At 43.7% G+C, this 21,804-nt stretch overlaps 1 protein-coding gene across 15 annotated transcripts in view; it reads right to left on the bottom strand.

Annotated features, from left to right (window-relative positions):
- The window catches only part of TRRAP (transformation/transcription domain associated protein), a 113,454-nt gene that overhangs the window by 86,010 nt on the left and 5,640 nt on the right, over positions 1–21,804 (bottom strand). For all 15 annotated transcript variants that reach the window (XM_086691277.1, XM_086691274.1, XM_086691284.1 and 12 more), the window contains exons 4-18: positions 18,288–18,398; positions 16,957–17,061; positions 15,960–16,043; positions 14,364–14,420; positions 12,812–12,937; positions 11,427–11,504; positions 11,134–11,222; positions 10,170–10,266; positions 7,263–7,401; positions 4,022–4,100; positions 2,696–2,930; positions 1,657–2,017; positions 1,471–1,568; positions 798–992; positions 155–346 (exon numbers count right to left, since the gene is read on the bottom strand). In XM_086691277.1, coding sequence (XP_086547403.1) covers positions 155–346; positions 798–992; positions 1,471–1,568; positions 1,657–2,017; positions 2,696–2,930; positions 4,022–4,100; positions 7,263–7,401; positions 10,170–10,266; positions 11,134–11,222; positions 11,427–11,504; positions 12,812–12,937; positions 14,364–14,420; positions 15,960–16,043; positions 16,957–17,061; positions 18,288–18,398 — 2,046 coding nt within the window. The remainder of the gene's footprint in view (positions 1–154; positions 347–797; positions 993–1,470; positions 1,569–1,656; positions 2,018–2,695; positions 2,931–4,021; positions 4,101–7,262; positions 7,402–10,169; positions 10,267–11,133; positions 11,223–11,426; positions 11,505–12,811; positions 12,938–14,363; positions 14,421–15,959; positions 16,044–16,956; positions 17,062–18,287; positions 18,399–21,804) is intronic.

Raw genomic sequence — 21,804 nt, 5'->3', positions numbered from 1 at the left:
TTTAGGCCCTTACTGGCCCGAATATCTATGAACTCAAAGAGCACTTTACAAATCTAAAAACAACACCTCCCATTTCCATGCAAATGGAGAACAGGAAGTAAAACACAACCCAAAACTCCCCAAAACAAAGTACACTTGGCTCCACGAGCTTTACCTTCAGCATTTGTTCGTTTTCAGCTGCAAAGAGGGAGACTGAGCCAAAGACCAGCTTGAACAGCTTGAGGTACAGGTTGGAGACCTCCACGCTGGAGCCCATCTCCGGCAGGCGGTCCAGGAGGTACTCCACCAGGATTGTGGCGAACAGAGCCGAGGTAGTAGGGTTCGCCAAGAAGGAGTTGGCAACAATCTGTCAAAAGGAGAAACGTGCTTGACAAAAACAATCCTCAAAGTAGCCTTAACACTAAGTAATGAACTTTCCAAAAACACAAAATCAAATCTGTAACAGACAGCACAAGAAATTAATTATCCACCCTAGGAAAAAAATTTGTAAGCCTGCCAAGCACGGAGTAGGGCCGTTCACTTCAAACACTCACGTCCGTTATTTTATCTTCACTATCAAATACCAGGAGCCTACATCTAACATATATTTAATTTCTACTAATGAAAGAAACTGATCCAAGACATCTTGATATTTTGAACAAAAAATACTATGTCCTAACATCTCTCTAAATTTTTCTACCAGCACGTCCTTAGGCATGTCATTTAGAACACCCTCAAAGTAAAGAAGATGCCAAGCGCTCCACACATCAACAAGTAATTTTAAAATCAACGTTCAAAGGTAAGACAGAGTTTTATACCTGAAGAGCATAATTTTTTGAGATTCTTTCCACCATGTAAGGGACTGTCGTCTGAAAGATTTCTTTAAACGTTAAGGGATTCATCATTGTGAACACGCCGGCGAAGTGTTCCAACACCTCCTTCTCCTCCTTCATTCTGACGGTCTGGCAGTTTGCTACTCGGATGTAGGTCTGTCCATTTCCAGCTATCTGGACCTAGCACAGGGAAGAAACCCATGGATGTTAAAACCAGGCGTCTCTGAATGTATTCCATAACATAACTGGACCAGCTGCATGTTTAAAACACAGCGTTTGAATTACATAATAAATGTTCTCCCATCTTTTTAATTCTCTATTCTCAGCTTAGTTTTGGAAAATAATTAAAACAAGCAAAAAAGCTTTGCTAAGCGTTCCACACGAGAACAAATTTAGTAAAACTTCCATCTTGCTTCCACTGCGTTCCATGTACACAGACCGCCTCCCCCACCAAATGCTCCCGCTGACACTTACAAGGAAAATCTTCACCGTTAAAGCAATGCTACACTACAGAACAAGAGCAAATCTGGGGACACGAACACTGCAGACAATCTGCAGTAAATTGAGCCTTTTAGGACCCCTTCCATCACATCACCGGCACCCTCATCCCAGGGGCGTTTCCCACACTCAGGAGCCTGGTTTGAGGGCACTTCCTTACCTGATAAATATCTAAAGCCTGCATTGCATATTTCACAAGTTTTATATAAATCTGAGTCTCTTTGGGCTGTAACTGCTTGTTGGGAATGAACTGAGCTTCTGGAAAAGAGAGAGCATAATCAGTTAAGGTGAACAACACCCACTCTGCAGAAAACATCCCATCTAAATAATTCAAGAGCGGAATTACCACCAGGTGCTTTACATGACGTTATGCCCCACGTGATGGTCTTGACACCACAGACCAAGGTTTTGACCAAACTTCGGCAATCTGTGACCTGGAATGTCTGCTTGTCCTCTTTATCCTTTTCTCCTTGCTTTTCAAACGGAGGCACAGGGGCCGGGGTCACGGGGGTGGCTGGGGTCGGGGGTGGGGGCGGGGCGGGGGTGGGGACAGGCGCAGGGGAGGGGGCAGGGCCCGGGGCCGCAGGGGCAGCGGGCACCCCGGGCAGGGCTGCCTCCACCGCTCCGAGTTCTGACTGAGGCTTGCACTTCTTAAAGATGGCAGAGAGCTGGTACCGGGCAATGGTGTGGAATTTGAGGACAAAGACCTAGCAGAAAGAGAAAGGGGAGAGAAAGACAAAAATCATTCTTCTTCCACAGGCTGGCAGCCCTTCCAGGAGACAGGAGAAGCTCTCTGAAGCCACTTGCCGAAGAGAAGTGTGCCATCCTCCCCAAGGAGAACTACAGTGGCATCCCTACCTCCACCGTCACTGTGAGGAATCTGGCTCAGAAAAGCTGGGGGACTTGTCGCAGAAGCCTGGACGCGTGGCCCAGACTACTCCAGACCCACACTATCGGCTGCTGGCCTCAGCAATCACACTGTACTCTGTCCCCACGCACCCAACCGGGCGCCTCCCCTGGCTATACAGTGTGCCTGTAATACCTCTTCTAGGTACTCGCCAGGAACCACACAGTGTCCCTGAAATACTTGCCAGGAACAGTGTGGGGAGCGTCCACGTATCATTTACTTAGCGCTCACGACAATCCCGGGAGGCAGACACTGACTGTATCCCTGGCTAGGAGCAGGCTGGCACAGAGACGTTAAGCATCTTGTCCAAGGGCACCTGGCTAGCGGGGGATTTGAACCCAGGCGGTCTGACACCCGGGATTGAGCTCGGCAATCGGAAGGCTGCATGACCTGGTCAGTAAACCACCGGTACGAGTCCAGAAGTGGGCATTGGGATGAAAGCACGCAGGACGCCCACACCTCCCAGGAGAGCTGGTACCTCCAGCATCCGCATCAGGACGTCCCTCCCGTTGCCGCTCTCCTGCTCGCTCTTGGAACGGATGCAGTCCACCAGGTTCAGCAGCAGCTTGCAGGACATGGTCTGGATGCTGCTGGGCAGGGACTCGTCATCGATGTTCTTGGCAAAGAGCTGGACGGCGAGGGAGAGGTCGCTGAGGGGCAGGTGCTGACGGACGTGGTGCACGAGGTCGGCCAACGTGCTGTAGGCGAGGGGCCTGTGGGCAGAGACCCCCGCTAGTGAGCATCCGTCCCAACATGCCCGCAGGGCCGCGTCTGCGGGCCACCACTTCTCCCACTACCTGCCCCAGGAACACAGCACAGGGGCGGTGCACCTGGGGCACGCTTTCTAGGTCTTCTAGGAGTGACACCATCTGATGCCCAGTTGCAGGCTGGTTCAACCCCAAGCTACATAAAAAGTGTCTTTGTATTGGGGCGCCTGAGTGGCTCAGTTGGTTAAGCGTCTGACTTTGGCTCAGGTCACGATCTCATGGTTCGTGAGTTCGAGCCCCGCGTCGGGCTGTGTGCTGACAGCTCAGAGTCTGGAGCCTGTTTCAGATTCTGTGTCTCCCTCTCTCTCTGCCCCTCTCCCACTCGCACTCTGTCTCCGTCTCAAAAATAAACAAACATTAAAAAAATAAAAATAAAAAAAAAGTGTCTTTGTATTTGTAACAATTTTACATGGCCATCACAGTGAATAGTCTACATCGTATTCAAAGTATTCTTCCTATTTTTCAAAAGATCTATCACAGCTCCCAAATTAGAACCAAAAAATTACTAATGTTGACTCATTTTACACTGTAAAAAACAATAAACTGTTAATTTTCTCCTTTAGAAAGAAACATGGTCACAACCACATTTATTTTATGAAATGAATAAAAAACAAAGACTAGAAGGAAATGCACCAAAATATTATCCATGTTACTTGAACTCCTTATGTAGAACAAAGACGTTTGTTTTCTTCCCTTCTTTCTTCTCGTTGGGTACTTACACATTCTTTTATAATAAAGAGATGTACTTATTATGTAAACAGCAAACAAAACAAAACAACCCCAACAAAAAAACCAATACGAGTCAGATCAAGTTGTGCCTACAACTGACATCAAGACAACTACTCTGAATCTTCCCTTTAAGCCAACACACAAAAACCAACCTAAAGCGTTTCCAAATTTCCCGCAATTCTAAATCCCCACGGGAGAGTAAAGGTCTGTGGAGAGCGTCTGTTGAAACGCTCACACATGAAGGGCCAGGGCCCACCACCCCGAACCCCCCGATTTAGCCAACAGACCTCATGGGCTGAATATCGTACCTGAGAGTCTCCCGAGCAGTATATCCTGATCCAATCAGTATGGATTCATCAAAGAGCTTGTCCATGCAAGGGATGAACTCTAGAACACAAACACCAGGTGCACACGTCACCCATTACACCCATGACACAGCAGGCTTCCTCACGGTAGCCAGCCTGCTGTCAACAAGCCATCTAGACTGGGAGACGCGTGGGCGGGACAAAGTCACGTGTGCCGTATTTCAAAGACCCCGGCTTTGCTGGGCCGTGTGCTGTCAAAGACACGGTTGGGATCACATGCAGAATCGGAGGACAAACCAGACCAAGGGAGCTTCCCGGCCCCTGGCAGAGAACCTGCCCCAGCGCTTCACTGCAGGCCCGCCCCATCCTCCTCAGAAGCTGCCGCCATCGAGGCGCCTGGTGGGCTGAGCCGGAAGAGCACGTGACTCTCGATCTTGGGGTTGAGTCAAGCCCCACGCTGGGTATAGCGGTCACTTAAAAGTCTTAGGGGGAAAAAAAAGCTGCCACTATTGGCCCACACCTGCCTGGAGAAGAGGGGCAGACCCTCTAAACACCCCTTTACTCACTGCCCTGGAGTCCTCCCCTCCTTAAACATTTCATGCTTACTCATTATGGAGAAGTACGGAGAAAGAAGGGTATTTCTCCACATAAAGTACCAAAGTCTCGAAATTTTGCAGGGTTCTGGTAGACATAGGTCCCAACTCCCTGGCTGAGTGAGGCTCACCAGGGTTCTGTCTCTAATCCTACAGGTGGAATCCTCACCAAACCCCCTCCCTGCTCCCCTGTGGGCCTGTAGAGCCAACCAGAGTAGAAACAGCTCGTCTTCACTCAGGGACAACTCACATTTCTGAGGATGTGCACAGAGGGCAGCAACCCACATTTTTTAGGTCTCTCTGCCATACACACAACCCCCGCCCCGCTGCCGGGAGCTCTGGCCACAAACATCCAGAGAATGTTTAGATTCTAGAACAAGTCTGACACCGTGGCCATCTTTGATAAGTCAAATAAAATACATCCTTCGCCAGCTAATAGCTACTAAGGGTCAAAGACAGAACAGACGCAGAGAGGCACAGAGCACATCTCTGGCTAATTCCCAAAGCCAGGCAGCACAGGGACAAGTACCAAATGAAAGCAGTGACAAACTGCCCCTCTGAAGTCAGAGAAGGGGACATGCCTGGAATGTCCTCAGAGGTAGTCAATAGGAAGGACGCACAGAAGGAAAGATGCAAAGGACTCAGGCACCAAACACTGGCGGGCTGGCTACGGACGAGCAAAGAGTGGGAGGAGGAAGTGGTAAGAAATTAAGGCGCAGGCATGGGTTCCCAGATTCCCTCCATGACCCAGAATCAGAAAATGGGTAACTTTGTGAAACAGCCAGGTTTCTCAAACTACTGCTCTTCAGAATTTGTGCAAAGGGGTTACTATTTATTTACTATCATTTCAGATACCTTAAAATGTTGATGGACGTGTAAATTTTACGTATACACATTTTTTGTATTTTATACTAATATATAATACTACTAATATCGAATGTGATTAAGTGTGTCTTTTAAATAGACACCTTTGTAAGTTGTGATGTTGCTACCTAAGATACTTTCAAAATAAAGTATCCTAAAACAGCTTGTTAAAAAAAAAAAAAAAAATCAAGCCCATCAGTAGAAAGACTTAAAAGGCAGGAGGACACGGGGCGCAGGGGTCGGGGGGGTGCAAGGGAGGTGTAAAAGCTGTATTCAACACGACTGATGTGGTCAAACCCCAAGAGCAGCAGCTCAGAATGCACCCGTCTTGGCGGCACAGCCTGAAGACCAAACCCGAGCTGCGTGGCTTCCCACGGCTGGGCTGTGGGGGACGGAACACAGGCTGTCCGAGAAGCGCTCTGTCAGCGTTTCCACAAGTAGAAACCTGCTACACAGCTCCCCAAAGACACCCCCAGATCCTCCTCACTCGAAATGGCAGGAATGCCAACAGTTACTGAGAACTGCAGTGGAGAGATTTTAAAGTGTCCCGTGTAAAATTCTTCTATTTCAACAGTGTTCAGAGATGAACACGGAGAAAAAGCACATACAGCCAAGGGAGCCGTGACTGGACAAGTCGCAATGGCCCTCAGCCCTGGAGGCACGTGGGGGCTTTGCGTGCTGGTGACGCTGAATTTCTCATCCTGGGTGATGTTCACGCACATCGGTTCTGTAATTTTTGGCAAATCATACATTTCTTTTGTGCACTTTGCTATGTTACATTTCACACACAAAGGGTTTTAAAAATATCTATATTCTACTCAGCTATATCTACATGCATAACTTGTATTTTAATAACATAAAAACATTTGAGCTTTATCATATTAGCTCACGTGTAAGCATGCAAACTGTATCTTTCCCTTCATGTTTAAGAATTATGTAAAGAAGCCGAATCTTAGTTTTATATATGTTCTGATTTACAAACCAGAGGCAAAAAAAACCCACTTAATATTGAACAATTACTGGGGGAAAAGATTATCCCCCTCAAAACAATTAGGGTGGAATTTGGACATAGCAAATACAAAAATATTTTAAAATTATGTATTGGGGCACCTGGGTGGCTCAGTTGGTTAAGGGTCTGGACTTTGGCTCAGGTCATGATCCTGCGATTCGTGGGTTCGAGCCCCACATTGGGCTCAGAGCCTGGAGCCTACTTCAGATTCTGTATCTCCCTCTCTCTCTTCCTCCCTCCTCAAAAATGAATAAACATTAAAAAAAATATGTATCAATAACTGACAGAAAAAATATAATTATCAGATTGGCCAAAAGCAATTATCAGTCTTATGCATCAAAACAGGACCAATCCCCCAAGCTGTTTCACAGCACGGAGGAAGAAAACAGTTTTCTTCTCACCTTTCAAGGGTTACTGGCTATGAATCAACAAGCAAACAGCTACTTGCCATTTCAAAAGATATGCACCCACAAGGCAGAGAAATACCATGAGATGCTGAGGACATACGCTACGCTAAGGGAACGACCACGCTAATTATGAGACTGTTCAGACAGCACAGAGAAACCTGGTGGCAGGCAAAGAGAGGCAGCCCAAGAGGGCGGAGGCAAGAGGCAGAGAAAGGAAGGGGAAAAGTAAACACAACACAGCAATACAGAAAGAAGGACACATGGAGCCTAAAACATCTGAAGGAACTAAAGACCCGCGGTCCCACCCCAAAGATGGGGACAGGACCACGCCAGCATGGCCGCACAAACATCCCGAGACAAGGTGGACATACGGTTTCTTAGCTCTGTGGTGAGGATATGCTTTGCAGCGATGAGAAGTTCCTTTCTGAGGTGTGCAGTCTCTGCTGGGCAATTTGAAAGTAACTGTAACATTCCTTTTACCATCTGCTGAGAGTACTTAGTCACCAACTCCTATAAAGAGGAGGAGGAAAGCAACAGTTACAGATAGGTAGTAAGAAAAACCCCCATTTTATAAACTTCAAAAGAGTTCAGTAAGACTATGCTTCGTTCAAGGGACCCTCATAAAGTGGTCATCCTAATAAGCAAGTATTATCCAGAAAGTTTTAGTAGTTTGCATGAACGCTGCCACAGTGGAAGGATGTACAGAAATGTTAAGTAGCGGCTTCTTTTATATAATGGAATTACAGGCAACTTCTTTATACTGTTCTGTATTTTCCCAACTTTTAACAATGCACCTGAATCATTTCATCAGTGGTGAGAAAGCAGGAGAAGTAAATATTGAAAATTTCCTAAGACATCATCCACTCCGTCATCCCGTTAAGTTGTGAATGACACCAGAGACACCTTTCATCAACTCAGAATAAGTTCTAATCAGTTTCCTTTTGAGGCATGTTAAGAAGGCAATTCACCAAGGTAGCTCAAGCTGATTAAAATATCCAGGAGTTGGGAGCCCAGGTGGCTCAGTTGGTTGAGTGTCCGGCTTCGGCGCAGGTCATGATCTCACAGTTTGTGAGTTCGAGCCCTGCATCAGGCTCTGTGCTGACAGCTCAGAGCCTGGAGCCTGTTTCGGATTCTGTGTCTCCCTCTCTCTCTCTGCTCCTTCCCCGCTCATGCTCTCTCTCCCTCTCTCAAAAATAAACAAACATTAAAAAAAATTTTTTTTTAATAAATAAAATATCCAGGAGTACCTAATACAGATTAAAAAAATTTTTTTAATGTTTATTTTTTATTTTTTTTAATGTTTATTTTTGAGAGAGAGACAGAGAGCAAATGGGGGAGGAACAGAAAGAGAGAATCCAAAGCAGGTTCCAGGCTCTGAGCTGACAGCACAGAGCCTGATGCAGGGCTCGAACTCACAAACCGCGAGATCATGACCTGAGCCAAAGTCAGACACTTAACTGACTGAGCCACCCAGGTGCCCCAATGTTTATTTATTTTTGTGAGAGAAAGAGAGAGAGAGCGAGCGAGCACGCGGGCAAAGGAGTGGCAGAGACGGAGGGAGACACAGAATGCAAAGCAGGCTCCAGGCTCTGAGCTGTCAGCACAGAGCCCGACACAGGGCTCGAACTCATGAACTATGATGAGATCGTGACCTGAGCCGAAGTCAGATGCTCAATTGACTGAGCCACCACTAATTCAGATTTTTGAAACCAAACATACATTTTCTTAGTATACGGTGTCATTGAGACAAATGCACTTAAAGGACAAAAATAAGAATGCTTTCAAAGGTAGTTTTTACTGTAAACAATCTGGCATACATGTTTCCATTTTCACTTTTCCTGAAAATAATAAAGTCTCTCCCTTAAGAAAAAAATTATAATTCACTGCTACAGGATAGATCAGGACTGAATTCATGCCACACTTTACAATAACTACAGCTACACAAGACTTTTATTCAAAAACGTGGTATGACTGATGGGAAATAAGGTGTCGTTTCTCTCTTTCAAGTTCTTCAAGACTGAAATAAGGACAGACTACAAGTGGGGGAAAAACAGAGACATAATCGCCCTCTCTCACCGGTTAATTAAGGATGCCATTTTTTATTTTAAAGTTCCAATCTCTCCTCATAACTTGCTGTCACACCAACTTCCAACAGCAAAACTCAATGCATCAAATCCATCCCCACAAAAACCTGTGCACCAGTATTTATTTATATCGGCCTTATCAACAATGGCCAGAAATGAAATCAGTGCATCTAGTGACAGAAAGGACATCAGTGGTAGCCAGGGCTAGGGGCCTAGAACGAATCACACCGCTGCCGATCAGTATGGGAATTCTTCAGAGGGTGAAGAAACAGTTCTAAAATTGGATAGTGGTGGTGACTGTATAAATCTCTATGAATACACTGTAAGCACTTAACTATACACTTTAAAAAGGTGAATTTTAGGATATGTGAATTATATCCTGACAAAGTTGCTTTAAAAAAAATCAGAAACAACCCAAATGGTTAGCAACTGTGGAATGGATAAACACAGCCTGGTGCATCCATACTTTGTGGCTATAGACCACACTGTGATCCCCCAAATTCAGGCTGAAGCCCTCACCCTCACTGTGACTAGACCTGGAAACCAGAGTCTTTTGAAGGTAATTAAGATTAAATGGGATCTTGAGAATGAGGCCTTAATCCAATAGGACTGTGGCCTTAGAAGAGAAAAAGCAATCTCTCACTACCACTCCCCACCCCGGGCAAGGACACAGCAAGAAGGCAGTGATCCGTAACCTAGGAAGAGTCCTCACCAGAAACTGAACCCAGCCAGAACCTTGATCTTGGCCTTCCCAACCTGCAGAACTGTGAGAAAACCGATTTTTGTTGGTCGAGCCACCCAGTCTATGGTATTTTGTTAGGGAAGCCTAAGCAGACTAAGATGACTATCCACCGATAAAAAATAACAAGGATGAACCTCCGCACTACTGCTAAGTCAAAGAAGCGACACCCAAAAGGTTACCCACACTACCCACCATAGGATCCGTTTTTTTGACATTATGGAAAAGGCAAAACTAGGGGCCACAAAGTCAGTGTTTGCCAGGGACCGAGGAGGAAATGGACAACATATAAAAGGGAATTTTGGGGGTGGTGGGAATGTCCTAGATTTTGGTGCGTTGGTGGTTACCAACTGTATGAATTTGTCAATTCAAAGAACTGTATACCTACAAAAGGTGAATTTTACTGTGTGTAAATTAGCTCTCAGTAAACCTGCCTTAAAAGTCAGTGAACTTACCTGATAAATTCTGATGATATAGGCTAAAAATGACAATGTTTTGATCTGAGCAGCAATAAAATCAGCATACAACTCCTTGTTGTAAAGCTTATGTTGCCTGAATGAGGAATGAATAGAATTTACAATATTAACTCTTAACTCTTTAGGTTATGTTAATATTAATCAAAGCCTACGATAATTACTAAGACCCAAAAGTTTGATTTCTACACAGACAAAAACACAGCACCAACCAGTTCAGATTAACACAAAGGATTTAAAAGCATAAAAAGCAAGCCGTTCTCCAAGCCGCGGCACGGCAGCCATAACGTGCACCCAAACAGCCAAAGCCAGACTGATCAACACAGCCAGCAGACTGCATCAGGGGACCAGGGGCTCCATAAAAGACCCCATAAAGGGCAACCGGGGCTTGTTACGGCTGATTAATCTCAGGTCCTGCCTTCCAATGGCTCAGAGCCAGATGGGTTACAGTCAAGAGAGTAAAGTGACAAAGGTCTTAAGAGGAATGCTGTTACATTTGGGGAAAAGCTTCAAGGGGGCCTCGCAAGATGAATATGCACGGTTCACATACTCGGTGGTTAAGGCTGACAGGGAGGGGAAGGGAACGAGGGGGAGAAAACGTTCCAGCACTCGGGCTGAAAGGCACAGCAAGAGCAGGGGCCTGAAGGTGGAGAGGCTTGGATATCCCACAGCTGGGAGTGAGCACAGGAACATGTAACAGGAGCTCTAAATTCACAAGACCCCCAAACCCGTGGTTATCAGCTCATCTTTACAGAACAAGGAACTGAAACAACCATTAACATCATGACTGAAACACAAGTTCAAAAAGTCAAAAACGCGTATCGCTTTACCAGAACTTTTATCACTCAAAATTTTCGTGTCTTATGAAAGACGACAGTAAGCATATTTTCACTTGGAATTAAAGAACCGTGGCAGTGAGCCATGTCACCATCCGGAGAAATCTCACCTGGCTTGTGCGGATACCTGAATTGCAATGGTATTCATGATCAAGGGCACAAATTCAGCAACGACATTGTGGATATTCAGTTTGTAGAGCTAAAAGCAAACATATCAGATTTTCATGCTCTTACACTCTGCTATAGCAAAATAATTTGGCATACCAAGAAAAACTTTAAGAGTCATTACATTAGTTGGCACGTGTGCACCACACACGTTCTGTTTGCCACAGAAAATCAGAAATGAATTTTGTCATAAAATAAGAAGCCAAAACCCCAAGAAACTAGTAAGCAGTACACATACCTGATACATTAAAACAACAATAATGGGCAATTCTGCCAACACTTTCAGAGAAAGAGACCCTCTTGGGATGATGGAATGCTGTAAGACAGAAGCAAATGGGGCCAAGGTTATCACCATGGCACTTAAAATAACCCACCACTCAGCATCGCCCCAGGGAAACGAAGAGAAAGGAAAATACTGCCACATCTTTGTAAATATCTGTGGTGAAAGATCCAAACCACTTTGAAAATAAAGCACAGAGAACTATCGTTTAATATAAAGGTTTTTACATACTTTCCAACGTCACCACCTATGGTAAAAACATCAGGAAAATTCGTCTAAACTCAGACATTCAAATCACCTGAGGAAACTTTATTTTTTATTTTTTGGGGAAATTTCCAATTAGTATCTATTATTTTACTTAAAAGAACAACAGCAAAAAGTACAAATTTACCCAGCTTTATTCAAAGGTATTTATAAACAGAGAGCGCTTATGATAAACATAAGAAAAAATTCACTAGTCTTAACATATTAAGAACTCCCAGCACAGGTGAGGAGAATGTCAGACACAGATCCAGAAGGGGCAACGGACAGGAACAGACAAGCAAGAAAAGAAACACAAAGACGGACATCGAAACCGAGTTCCTAATTCAGGAGGAGAAAAGGAAAGAAAGCTTTCTCCGACATGTAGTTTCCTGTTTATTCTAGCACAAACTGAAACATGCTGCAAAACAATGGCAGTGAAACAGATACAGATGGATAGTATCCTTGGATCAATCCTAATAACACAGCCACAGTAACTGCTCAGTACAGGTTACCTTTACGCCAGACGCTTCAAATACCTCACATCACCTGCAGACAATACTGGCATTACCTTCACAAAATCCCACCAGACGGGCTTGTCAGATAAGGATATGGAAAATTAAGGACAGAACAAAAGCTATGTACTTTGCTACAGCCAAAAAAGCCTAAGTGGTGGGGCTGGAACATCGTCCCCAAGTTTTAAGCTTCTGTCCTCAGAGCCCATGCTCTCAGGTACTAAATCGCAAATTTATATGCAGCTTAAAGGGACGTCGTCAATGTCAAAGCTAAGGATGGAACAGAGGTCACCTCGCCTGGGCAGCTGCTCTTCCCAACAGAGGATTCTGCATTTGCACTACTGTCTTATCATTTTATCTTCCCATCCACAGTGAGCAACAGTTCACGTTCAGGACTTGCGGGCTGCACAGCAGAACCAGTGACACTCTCAAGCACTCACACGCCTCTGATCTTAACTACCTCAAGTGCTTAGAGGAAAAATCCCCAAAATACACTAAAAATATACGTGAAGAGTACCTCATTTTTTTCCTCTACCAAGTATAGGAGACATGGATAAAAACAAAGCAAAATGATGGAAAAAAACTTACTGTTCTTGTCTCACTGTCCTCGCGCTCTGGATTGACTTTCACAGCAATTGTTGTGATCATACCAACCATTTCTGGGGGAGGGACTGTGTTCTCGGGGATCACCTGAGGGTTCTCAAAGTAGCGGTTCTGCATAGAAAGAGCAGAAATCATTCTTCCGAGTCAGACACAATATTCCTCAATGAAACACACCTGACACCTGATGGAGCAAACCCAGTGTTGTACGCTTTTCCGTTGCACTGATGCCATAGTACTTGGGGTCCTCTTTACGGACAAAGAGAACATGACAGCGACATCCTCTACCGTCAACAATGGAAAACAAAAAACTCGCCCAAAGTATTTTCTCCTTTTTTTCCTGGCTGGTAAGAGATCAGGTGCATGGCATTCCGTCACTACCTCAGTGGGGGGGGATGGGGGAGGGATGTAGCCCCTCCCTCTGGTGGTAGGAAACTCAGAGCTAGTCCCCACTGAATCCACTTTCCAAACAGTCTCCTACACATAGATCAAAGACAGGAATGGAAGCAAAACACAGACATTTTTAAAAGCCAGGGCCTCACTGCCATCCTTAGTTCTCAATGCGATTTGGGCTTTAGATTAAATAAGACCACTTCTTATGAAAGGCAGCTTTTCTGACTGAATGGCAAGTGTCAGCACTTGCTAACTCAGTAATAATGATAACTTGACAATTTCAGAATGTAACAAATGAAATTTTATGCATTCGTAGATTAAAATCCTTAAAATACCAAAAGGATATTTCTTTGATTTTTAAAAAATTCCTTTAAAGCTTAAAAAAAAAATCTTTAGAAAAACTTTGATACACGAACAGATTCATGCACAATGATTTTTACCAAAAGTTTTTTACCAGTATTACTTGTGATTGTGACAGGAAGTGGAAATTGGGAAAACCAGCATCAAGGAGACAATCCAGGTACACGCACAGGACGGGAAATTATGGGGCCACTAAGAACTATGACTGCTGGCAGAAAAGTGTGTTACAGGATGTTCCAAACTGGTCCCAGTGGCACCGTCTATTAGGTGAGAGTAAGGTGGGGAGGAGACCGCCCTCATGCACGCCATGCGTTTTCACACACTGCTGAAGCCACTGAGAAAGACTTCTTTCAATATAGGAAGGAATTTTAATGCCACTGAAAAGGAATCTAAAAGCGGACACTACCTCCCAAAAAAACCTCACAATAGGAGTGCAACCATCTTTAAAAAGCGTGAAAAAAGTGAAAAAGTGAAACTTTAATATCAACAGTTGCTTACAAGTGAGAAAATTACAGACAATTTACCTTGGGTTTTTTGTTTTTTTGCAAATTTCTACACTAAAACACACTGCTTTTACATAAAAAATGACGTATTTAAACAGTGAAACCGAAAGAACTCCTTTTAAATGGCTGATTTATCAACCTCCATTCTGACCACCACTAAACACTCCTCATCCTCCAATTTGCATTCCCCCCAATTATTCCTTCAACCCAACTATTTCAAATTCCCTTTGGAATGAGGAATAAATGTATACAAATAATAGATTCAAACGATATTAAAAACATACCACTACTTTTGGAAGCTCCTTGTAAATCTGTTTCACAAAATCCAAAAAATGATGAATCTGAAAGTAAAATTTTAAAAAGACAACATAAGAAATTTATAAACAGAAAATACAGTAAGTAATGCAAGTGCTAATACATGAGTACAAGAACTCCTAAAACAGGCAGGAAAAATGTCAGACTCAAATTCCAACAGGCAATGAACGTGAACAGACAAAAAAAGAAATAAGAAGGAAGTAAATTTCTAAATCAGGAAGAGCAGGGGCGCCTGGGTGGCGCAGTCGGTTAAGCGTCCGACTTCAGCCAGGTCACGATCTCGCGGTCCGTGAGTTCGAGCCCCGCGTCGGGCTCTGGGCTGATGGCTCGGAGCCTGGAGCCTGTTTCCGATTCTGTGTCTCCCTCTCTCTCTGCCCCTCCCCCGTTCATGCTCTGTCTCTGTCCCAAAAATAAATAAAAAACGTTGAAAAAAAAATTTTTTTTAAAATAAATAAATCAGGAAGAGCAAAGGAACAAAAATGAAAATAAATACCACTTATTGCCTTTCAAAAAGTACTACTATCCATGTGAGATGGAATCCAACCAGAGGGAGATTCTCTTATACTACCAAGGGAAGCATGAACCGCTCAAACCCTTCTGGAAATCAACTTAATGACAATCAATATCTCTCAGAAGCATTAAAACATTAACTCGCTTGACTTGATAACTCTACTACAAAACCAGTCTATGAAATAATATGAACTGTAAACAAGATATTTAGCAATAGTCTTAACAAAAATTCTGCAATACCTTAACTATCTAAAAACAAGGGCATCGTAAGAAAGACTACCACACATCCATTAAAAATCAACTTTGTAAAGAATTTTTTACGATTGGGAAAACACTCTTATGTAGGAAATATACATATACATAAGATAGGGACAAGGAACAGAAATCAAGACATCAAAATCGCTTTCTTAAAATGACAGGAATTCTATTTCATCTTTACTCTTTTAACTGCAAAATAATCTACAACATGCATTTACTAAAGTTAATGTTAGAGAAGATACTACCTTAATTATGACTAACAGCAGGTTTAATGCTTACTTTGTAGGTACCAATCACTCTGCTAAGAACTTAACTTTCATACTGAATTCTTCAAGCAATCTTTTGTGGCTATGTCCTGTGAGGGCGCTCATTTTATGGAAAAAGCTCCAAAGGGCTAGGGGCTGACCCAATGCCAATTACAGATGGTCAATTACTGAGTTACAGAGCTGAGATTCCAAGCCAGTTCTGACTTCAGAACCCACATCTCACACCCTTGCAGAGCATACAATGACTGAAGCCTTCCAGCACATCAGACCTGTAAATACCAGAATTACCCAAACAGCCCTGCCAGTTTAGTTTACCACGTTTCAACTAATGTACAAATTCAGCAGAATATTCATATAAACATGGACCAAACAAAAGTCACTGTGAAACCCATAAAGATTTTCCCCCAGACTGAGGCTATCCTTTTCTGGAAAGCAGCATGTCCCATCAATTCTAAAAGAGAGTACACACATTATGCAAAAGAAAAAGCCTGTTGACATACTTTTATAAATGCTATCAGTCTAAACACTTACTTCTTGTGTGATGGGTGGCCTGAACTGTTTGTGTAGCTCGATAATGATTCTTAGACAAATAAGAACATTCTCTTCGTTTTCCGTCTTAAAAAAGAAAAAAAAAAGCATTTAAAAAGAGTTACACTTCTAAGGTTATTTTAATCTAAAGATCACAGGCTATTTTCTAAGCATTTTTCTGTACACGCACCCAACGTCAGCCAACCCAGATTTCACGTGTTGAACACAGAACACAGTAGCCTCAGACAAGAAGCTTTTGAGGTCTTTGGTGGACCAACGGAAGGGTATCCTGCCAGTGAGCTCTGGAGAGTAACACTTTGGCAAGTCACACCATGAAGGAAGGTCTTAATGGTCCAAAGGACGCTTTCTTGTTGCTTAAAAATGCTGCCAACAGAACTGGTGAGCATCCACCCCGTATTGGACAATCTGCTAAATCCTTTACGCTCTTTGAATGGGGGTGTCCTCCACATCTTACCTATGAGGAAGCTAAGGCTCAGAGAAGGTAAGCAATGAGGCTACCACAGCAGCTAACCCATGGCAGAAGAGGCTCTGAATCCAACTCTATCCCCCTCCAAAGCTCACCCTTCCAAGAGGCCCCGAAATACAACAGAATTCTAAACCCGTTGGGACTAAGCAGCAAGGAAAGTTTTAGAGGTTAACATTAACAGGTATCAGGTGGATTCACCCGAAGAGTTTGAGAAACTCTTTAGCAGCATCTACTGTGCCTGAAGTAGAAGAAAACCAAAGGGCCCTGCACTCTGAGTCTGTCTACCCAAACCTTTCCAAACATTTCCACTATGTCTACTCAATTCCCTGCTGACTCCATGAATCTTCAATTAATATTTCTTAGTAATTTGGTTGGCAAAATGGACATTAAGAAAGTTTTTACTCATGCGAATCACAACTTCAGTGAAAGAGAAGCATGGAATACCAGATTCTACAAGAAGAAAACCACTGAAAGTCTGAATACGGCTAAATAACAAGAATTCTCAAAGATTACCTCTAAAAAGCGAAACATCACAGATAGAACGTTTTTTGTATGAGGACGAAGATGTTCGTTGGTTGGTATCCTGTGAATTATTTCAAGGACCAGTTTCCGCAGTTGCTGGTGAAGAAAAATAAAAAACATAAATATCAAATCCTTCCAAGAATCCCAGAAGAATTCTTTTATACTCTCCAAGTTACACGGCTGTCTGCACCCCACACTGGGAACCACCCAACTACAAGATGGACCCCATTTCAGGAACAGACTTGTAAATTACTTAAACGTAATCCCAGGTACATACCGCAAACCATTACTTCAAGCTTTCCACAGTCGTGTACCAAATCAACCAAGCCTAACCTTCCCTCTTTGAAAACTTATCACCATTTCCAGCGGAAGGGCACTAGTGTGTGATTGCTGGCTGCATTTCAGATGAAAGAGCACAACACAAACTGAACTTGGTCTGGGATCTCCTTCCATCATGTGTTTGGTTCCTATGATCCTCTCCCTGGTTGATTCTCTTGGGCCTGAGGACTGACTGCATCACAAGCTGACTAAGCTTCTGGAGTACGACTGTGGAGTCAACAACTAAAAGGTAGGTCAAATGTGTAGATCTTCAACTGGTACAACATAAAAATGCTTTGTTTAGCATTATGTTAACTTTTAAAGAGTTATTTTTAAGAGACATGCACTGAAATATTTATAGAAGAAATTATGATGAGACAGTCTTAAAATGATCAAGGGGGGGGGGTGCAAAGCACGGGGGCGGGTACAGATAAAACAAAACTGGCCAGAAGTTACGAGAATGGACACTAAGAGTAGATGAGGCACTAGCTATGGAGAGGGTCACCTAAGGGATCACTCCCTCTTTTTGTGGATATATGAACTTGTCTATAATACACAGTGTATACATGTCACCAGTCAGCAAAAGTAAAGAATTAAAACCAAGACATTTAACTGAAGAGGCATGGTTTGGGACAAAACTATCCTTACGTGACAAAACCTCTCCTACTCTATTTATTATTTTTTAATGTTTATTTATTTTTGAGAGAGAGACAGAGACAGAGACAGAGTGTGAACAGGGGAGGGGCAGAGAGAGAGGGAGACACAGAATCTAAAGCAGGCTCCAGGCTCTGAGCGTTCAGCACAGAGCCCGACGTGGGGCCCAAACCCATGAATGGCAAGACCAGACCTGAGCTGAAGTCAGACGCTTCACCAACTAAGCCACCCAGGTGCCCCAAAACGTCTCTTATTTTAAAGTGGAACCCTAAGTTTTCTCACTTGTTTTAATTCATAAATGCTTGCAAGCCAACATTTTCTCTGCTCGCTGACATTTCTGAACAGATTACCTGGGCTGGTTTCTCCTGAAGAAACTGGACCTCCCCATCTTGAAGAAATGTGAGAAATCGGGGGATGATGTGCTCGAGGAATGTGGAATATTGAGGAGATGATGTGACATTCTAATTAGGCAAAGATAAAAGAAAACCCCGTTAAGTCTGCGTATTTTCATATTTTCATTTCCCATTCACACTATAACCTCAAAAGAGAAAACCCTTTAGCGATGCCAACAGTAATTTTTAGTGCTTTTAGAGGCTTTTGTGATTGAAGTTTTAAAACTTTAAAAAAAACTTTTTTTAATGTTTGTTTATTTCTGAGACAGAGAGAGACAGAGCATGAGTGGGAGAGGGGCAGGGAGAAGGAGACACAGAATCCAAAGCAGGCTCCAGGCTCTGAACTGTCAGCACAGAGCCAACGCAGGTGCTTGAACTCCCGAACCGTAAAATCATGACCTGAGCCAAAGTCGGTCGCTCAACCGACTGAGCCACCCAGGGCCCCTAAAATTTTTTTTTTTTAACGTTTATTTTTGAGACAGAGAGAGACAGAGCATGAACGGGGGAGGGGCAGAGAGAGAGGGAGACACAGAATCGGAAGCAGGCTCCAGGCTCTGAGCCATCAGCCCAGAGCCCAACGCGGGGCTCGAACTCACGGACGGCGAGATCGTGACCTGAGCTGAAGTCAGACGCTTAACCGACTAAGCCACCCAGGCGCCCTTAAAGTTTTTTTTTTTTTTTTTAATGTTTATTTATTTTTGAGAGAGAGAGTGAGACGGAGCTTGAGAGGAGGAGGGTCAGAGAGAGGGAGACACAGAATCAGAAGCAAGCTCCAGGCTCCGAACTGTCAGCACAGAGCCCGACACAGGGCTCGAACCACAGACCACGAGAATAGGACCTGAGCCGAAGTCGGACGCCCAACTGAATGAGCCACCCAGGCGCCCCTGGGGTCTCGTGATTGCAGTTTTAAATTAATTAAAATGACCACTACTTCTGAAATCCAATTTAAGAGCCCAAATGTTAACATTTACTGTTAAAAGTAGAAATACTAGCACTGTGGAAAATGTGGAACTCAGAGCCTGCTCTAGAAGGTGGCTGTGCCACCACCTGAGTAAGAAACTTCTGAAAGGTCATTTAGCTTCTAGATCTTACTTTCTTCAGGTGGAAAACAAAGAGCCTAAACACACTGACACCTCTTTCTAATCTGAAGCTAATTTACTGGTTAGATCTACATTAATTGGATTATAACCCAACCTAATCCATTATTTATCCCAGCACTGATTCTAAAAGAACAGAAAATGAAACTACAGTCTGGAGACCGTGCAGTAAAATGGCTCCTAGAGCACTTTCTGGAACCCACTCAGGAAGTGGGAACCTTGGGCAGTTACTCAGCCTCTGTGCCTCAGCATCCCCATCTGTTGAGTATCCTATTATTTCCTGATGTAAGTAATCATGTAAAGACTACATGAGTTAATTTACAATGCAGCAAATGCTGTGGTAAATGCTCAATAAATGTCATCTGGTGTTATTACCAGAGCGCCGTGCTATGGTAATATATTTTTTTTTATTCTTTCTCTCTTGGTCCTCACAAGCCCAACGTAAGTATTGTCTCCATTTCTCAGATAAAGAAGCTCAGAGAGGTTATCAACGTTGCTGAATGTCAGTCCGTCTGTAAGCTTTAGAAGTGGATGCAAATTAAGTCTAACAGCCAAGTCCCCTCCCCTGCTAAGGCCTCACTTGCTCATGCAACAAATTCTCATTGAGGATTCTATCACGTGCTCTGCGGGGATACAATGAAGAAAGTAGATACAATTCGTGCCCTCAGAGATGGGGAAGGCAGTCAGTGCTGGGAAGACGGATAAAGAACAATACAGAATTATGATGGAGGAGGTAATGGCAACTAAGGGCACATCTATAAATGGGACACAACGTAGTGAATGGAACCAAGGGCAGAGAACGCCTTCCCCAAGAAGCCATGTTTATGCTCAAACCTAAAAGGTGAGCAGGAGTTAGCCATGTGAAAAAGTGGAAAAGGACAAGGTTTGAAAAAAAACATACACAAAGGCACAAAATTATGAGAAAGCCTGGGTGTAAAAGGCCCTAAAACTAGTTCCTAATGGGAGGGACGGGAGCAAGGGGCTAAGTGGTTAAATTGTTACTATCGCAAGAAGCATCTGGGCAGTTAACTAAATACAAGTGTCTCAAACTCCAGACACTGATCTGGGCTGAAAATAAAAGTGTAGGGTTGTCTATCACACTAAGGTAATCTTGGAAGGGGAATCTACCAAGGGTAAGACAGAGGAAAAGGTGAAAACCAGAAAAGAGTGTGGTCCCATGCAAAAATAACGCCTAAGCACCACCAGGTTCCCAGGGCGAACCCAGGGCTCCATTCACACAGTACGCCGTGGGGGACTCCACCGTGCCTTGCAGCTCCCCCCAAGCAGACTATGAATTCACTGGGAGCAGGAACTGTGTTTGTCACCTCTCATGCCTAGAGCTTAAGACTTTTTAGGGAGATGCCCACATTCAAGGGCATAAGGTAGAAGATTCATGCTGGAACATTACCAAGGTTACCAAGAAATCCAGTTCATCTGCACATAAGCCCATTAGCAACCACGGATTCCATAGCTCTCAAAACATCAGTTTCAAATTTCTCCCATAAAAAAGATTCATTCAACAAGATGCCCCGTTGTGCTGCCAGCATTACAACTTAGCCCCCAGCTCTTTGATCCGTATGAATTTTTCATGCGAGTTCTAACTCAAAGCTTTTGTTTTCTGTCCTGAAAGATGGTCCATACGACATTTACTTAGATCACAATTTCATTCCTAAGTGCTTGAGGAAATTTCTAAGGCTCCTGAAAGCACTGGAATTTTTTTTTAATTTCACTCGTCCCATTCAGACTTTCTTCCAGGGTGGAAATGGTGGCAATACAGAATCACCTACTGATGCTCATCCTAGTATTTAATTCTTTGAAGGGCTTAGTTTTCTGGATTTTACTTACGGCAAACGTTCATATCATACAGATTTCAAAAGTCACTATTTTAAAAAGCCCGAAGTATACTGCTTTGGTAAACGTTTAGTTCTCTGGATTGAATCAACGCACCCGGGACCAAAGTCCAAAATTAACTTGCTAACAGCGAGAGATGAAACAAGAGGCAAAGGGGCCAGGCACCTAATCCGGACAGCCTCGTGCCCACACTCAGAGGCCGGATTCAAGTGCTTGTTTCTGCAGGTTCGCGAGACCCTCCATGACTTGATCCTCTCAAACCCACTGGGGCTGTGGTTCTCACGTACCAGCTCTGCCAAAAACGCAGAACGCAGGCCTATCATGTCCTCCCTTCCACCTCTTTTTTTAGTTTTTTTGTGTTTTGTTTTTAACAGCTTGCGTTAGCAGCTTGGGCAGAAAAGAAAGCTCTTTAGCTCAATCTCTAAATATCTCAGGATTTTTTTTTTTTTCCCAGCTCAGTTCAGGGCAACAAGTCCTTAACGTCTACTTAGAACAAAACTACCAAAGAAAAACTCCCACCAAATGGA

Source organism: Puma concolor, chromosome E3 (genome assembly GCF_028749965.1).
Source record: "Puma concolor isolate L17-30 chromosome E3, mPumCon1.1.hap2, whole genome shotgun sequence".
NCBI classification, from domain to species: domain Eukaryota; kingdom Metazoa; phylum Chordata; class Mammalia; order Carnivora; family Felidae; genus Puma; species Puma concolor.
The sequence above is the reverse complement of the archived record's forward strand: the minus strand, read 5'-3'. Positions and strand labels throughout refer to the sequence as shown.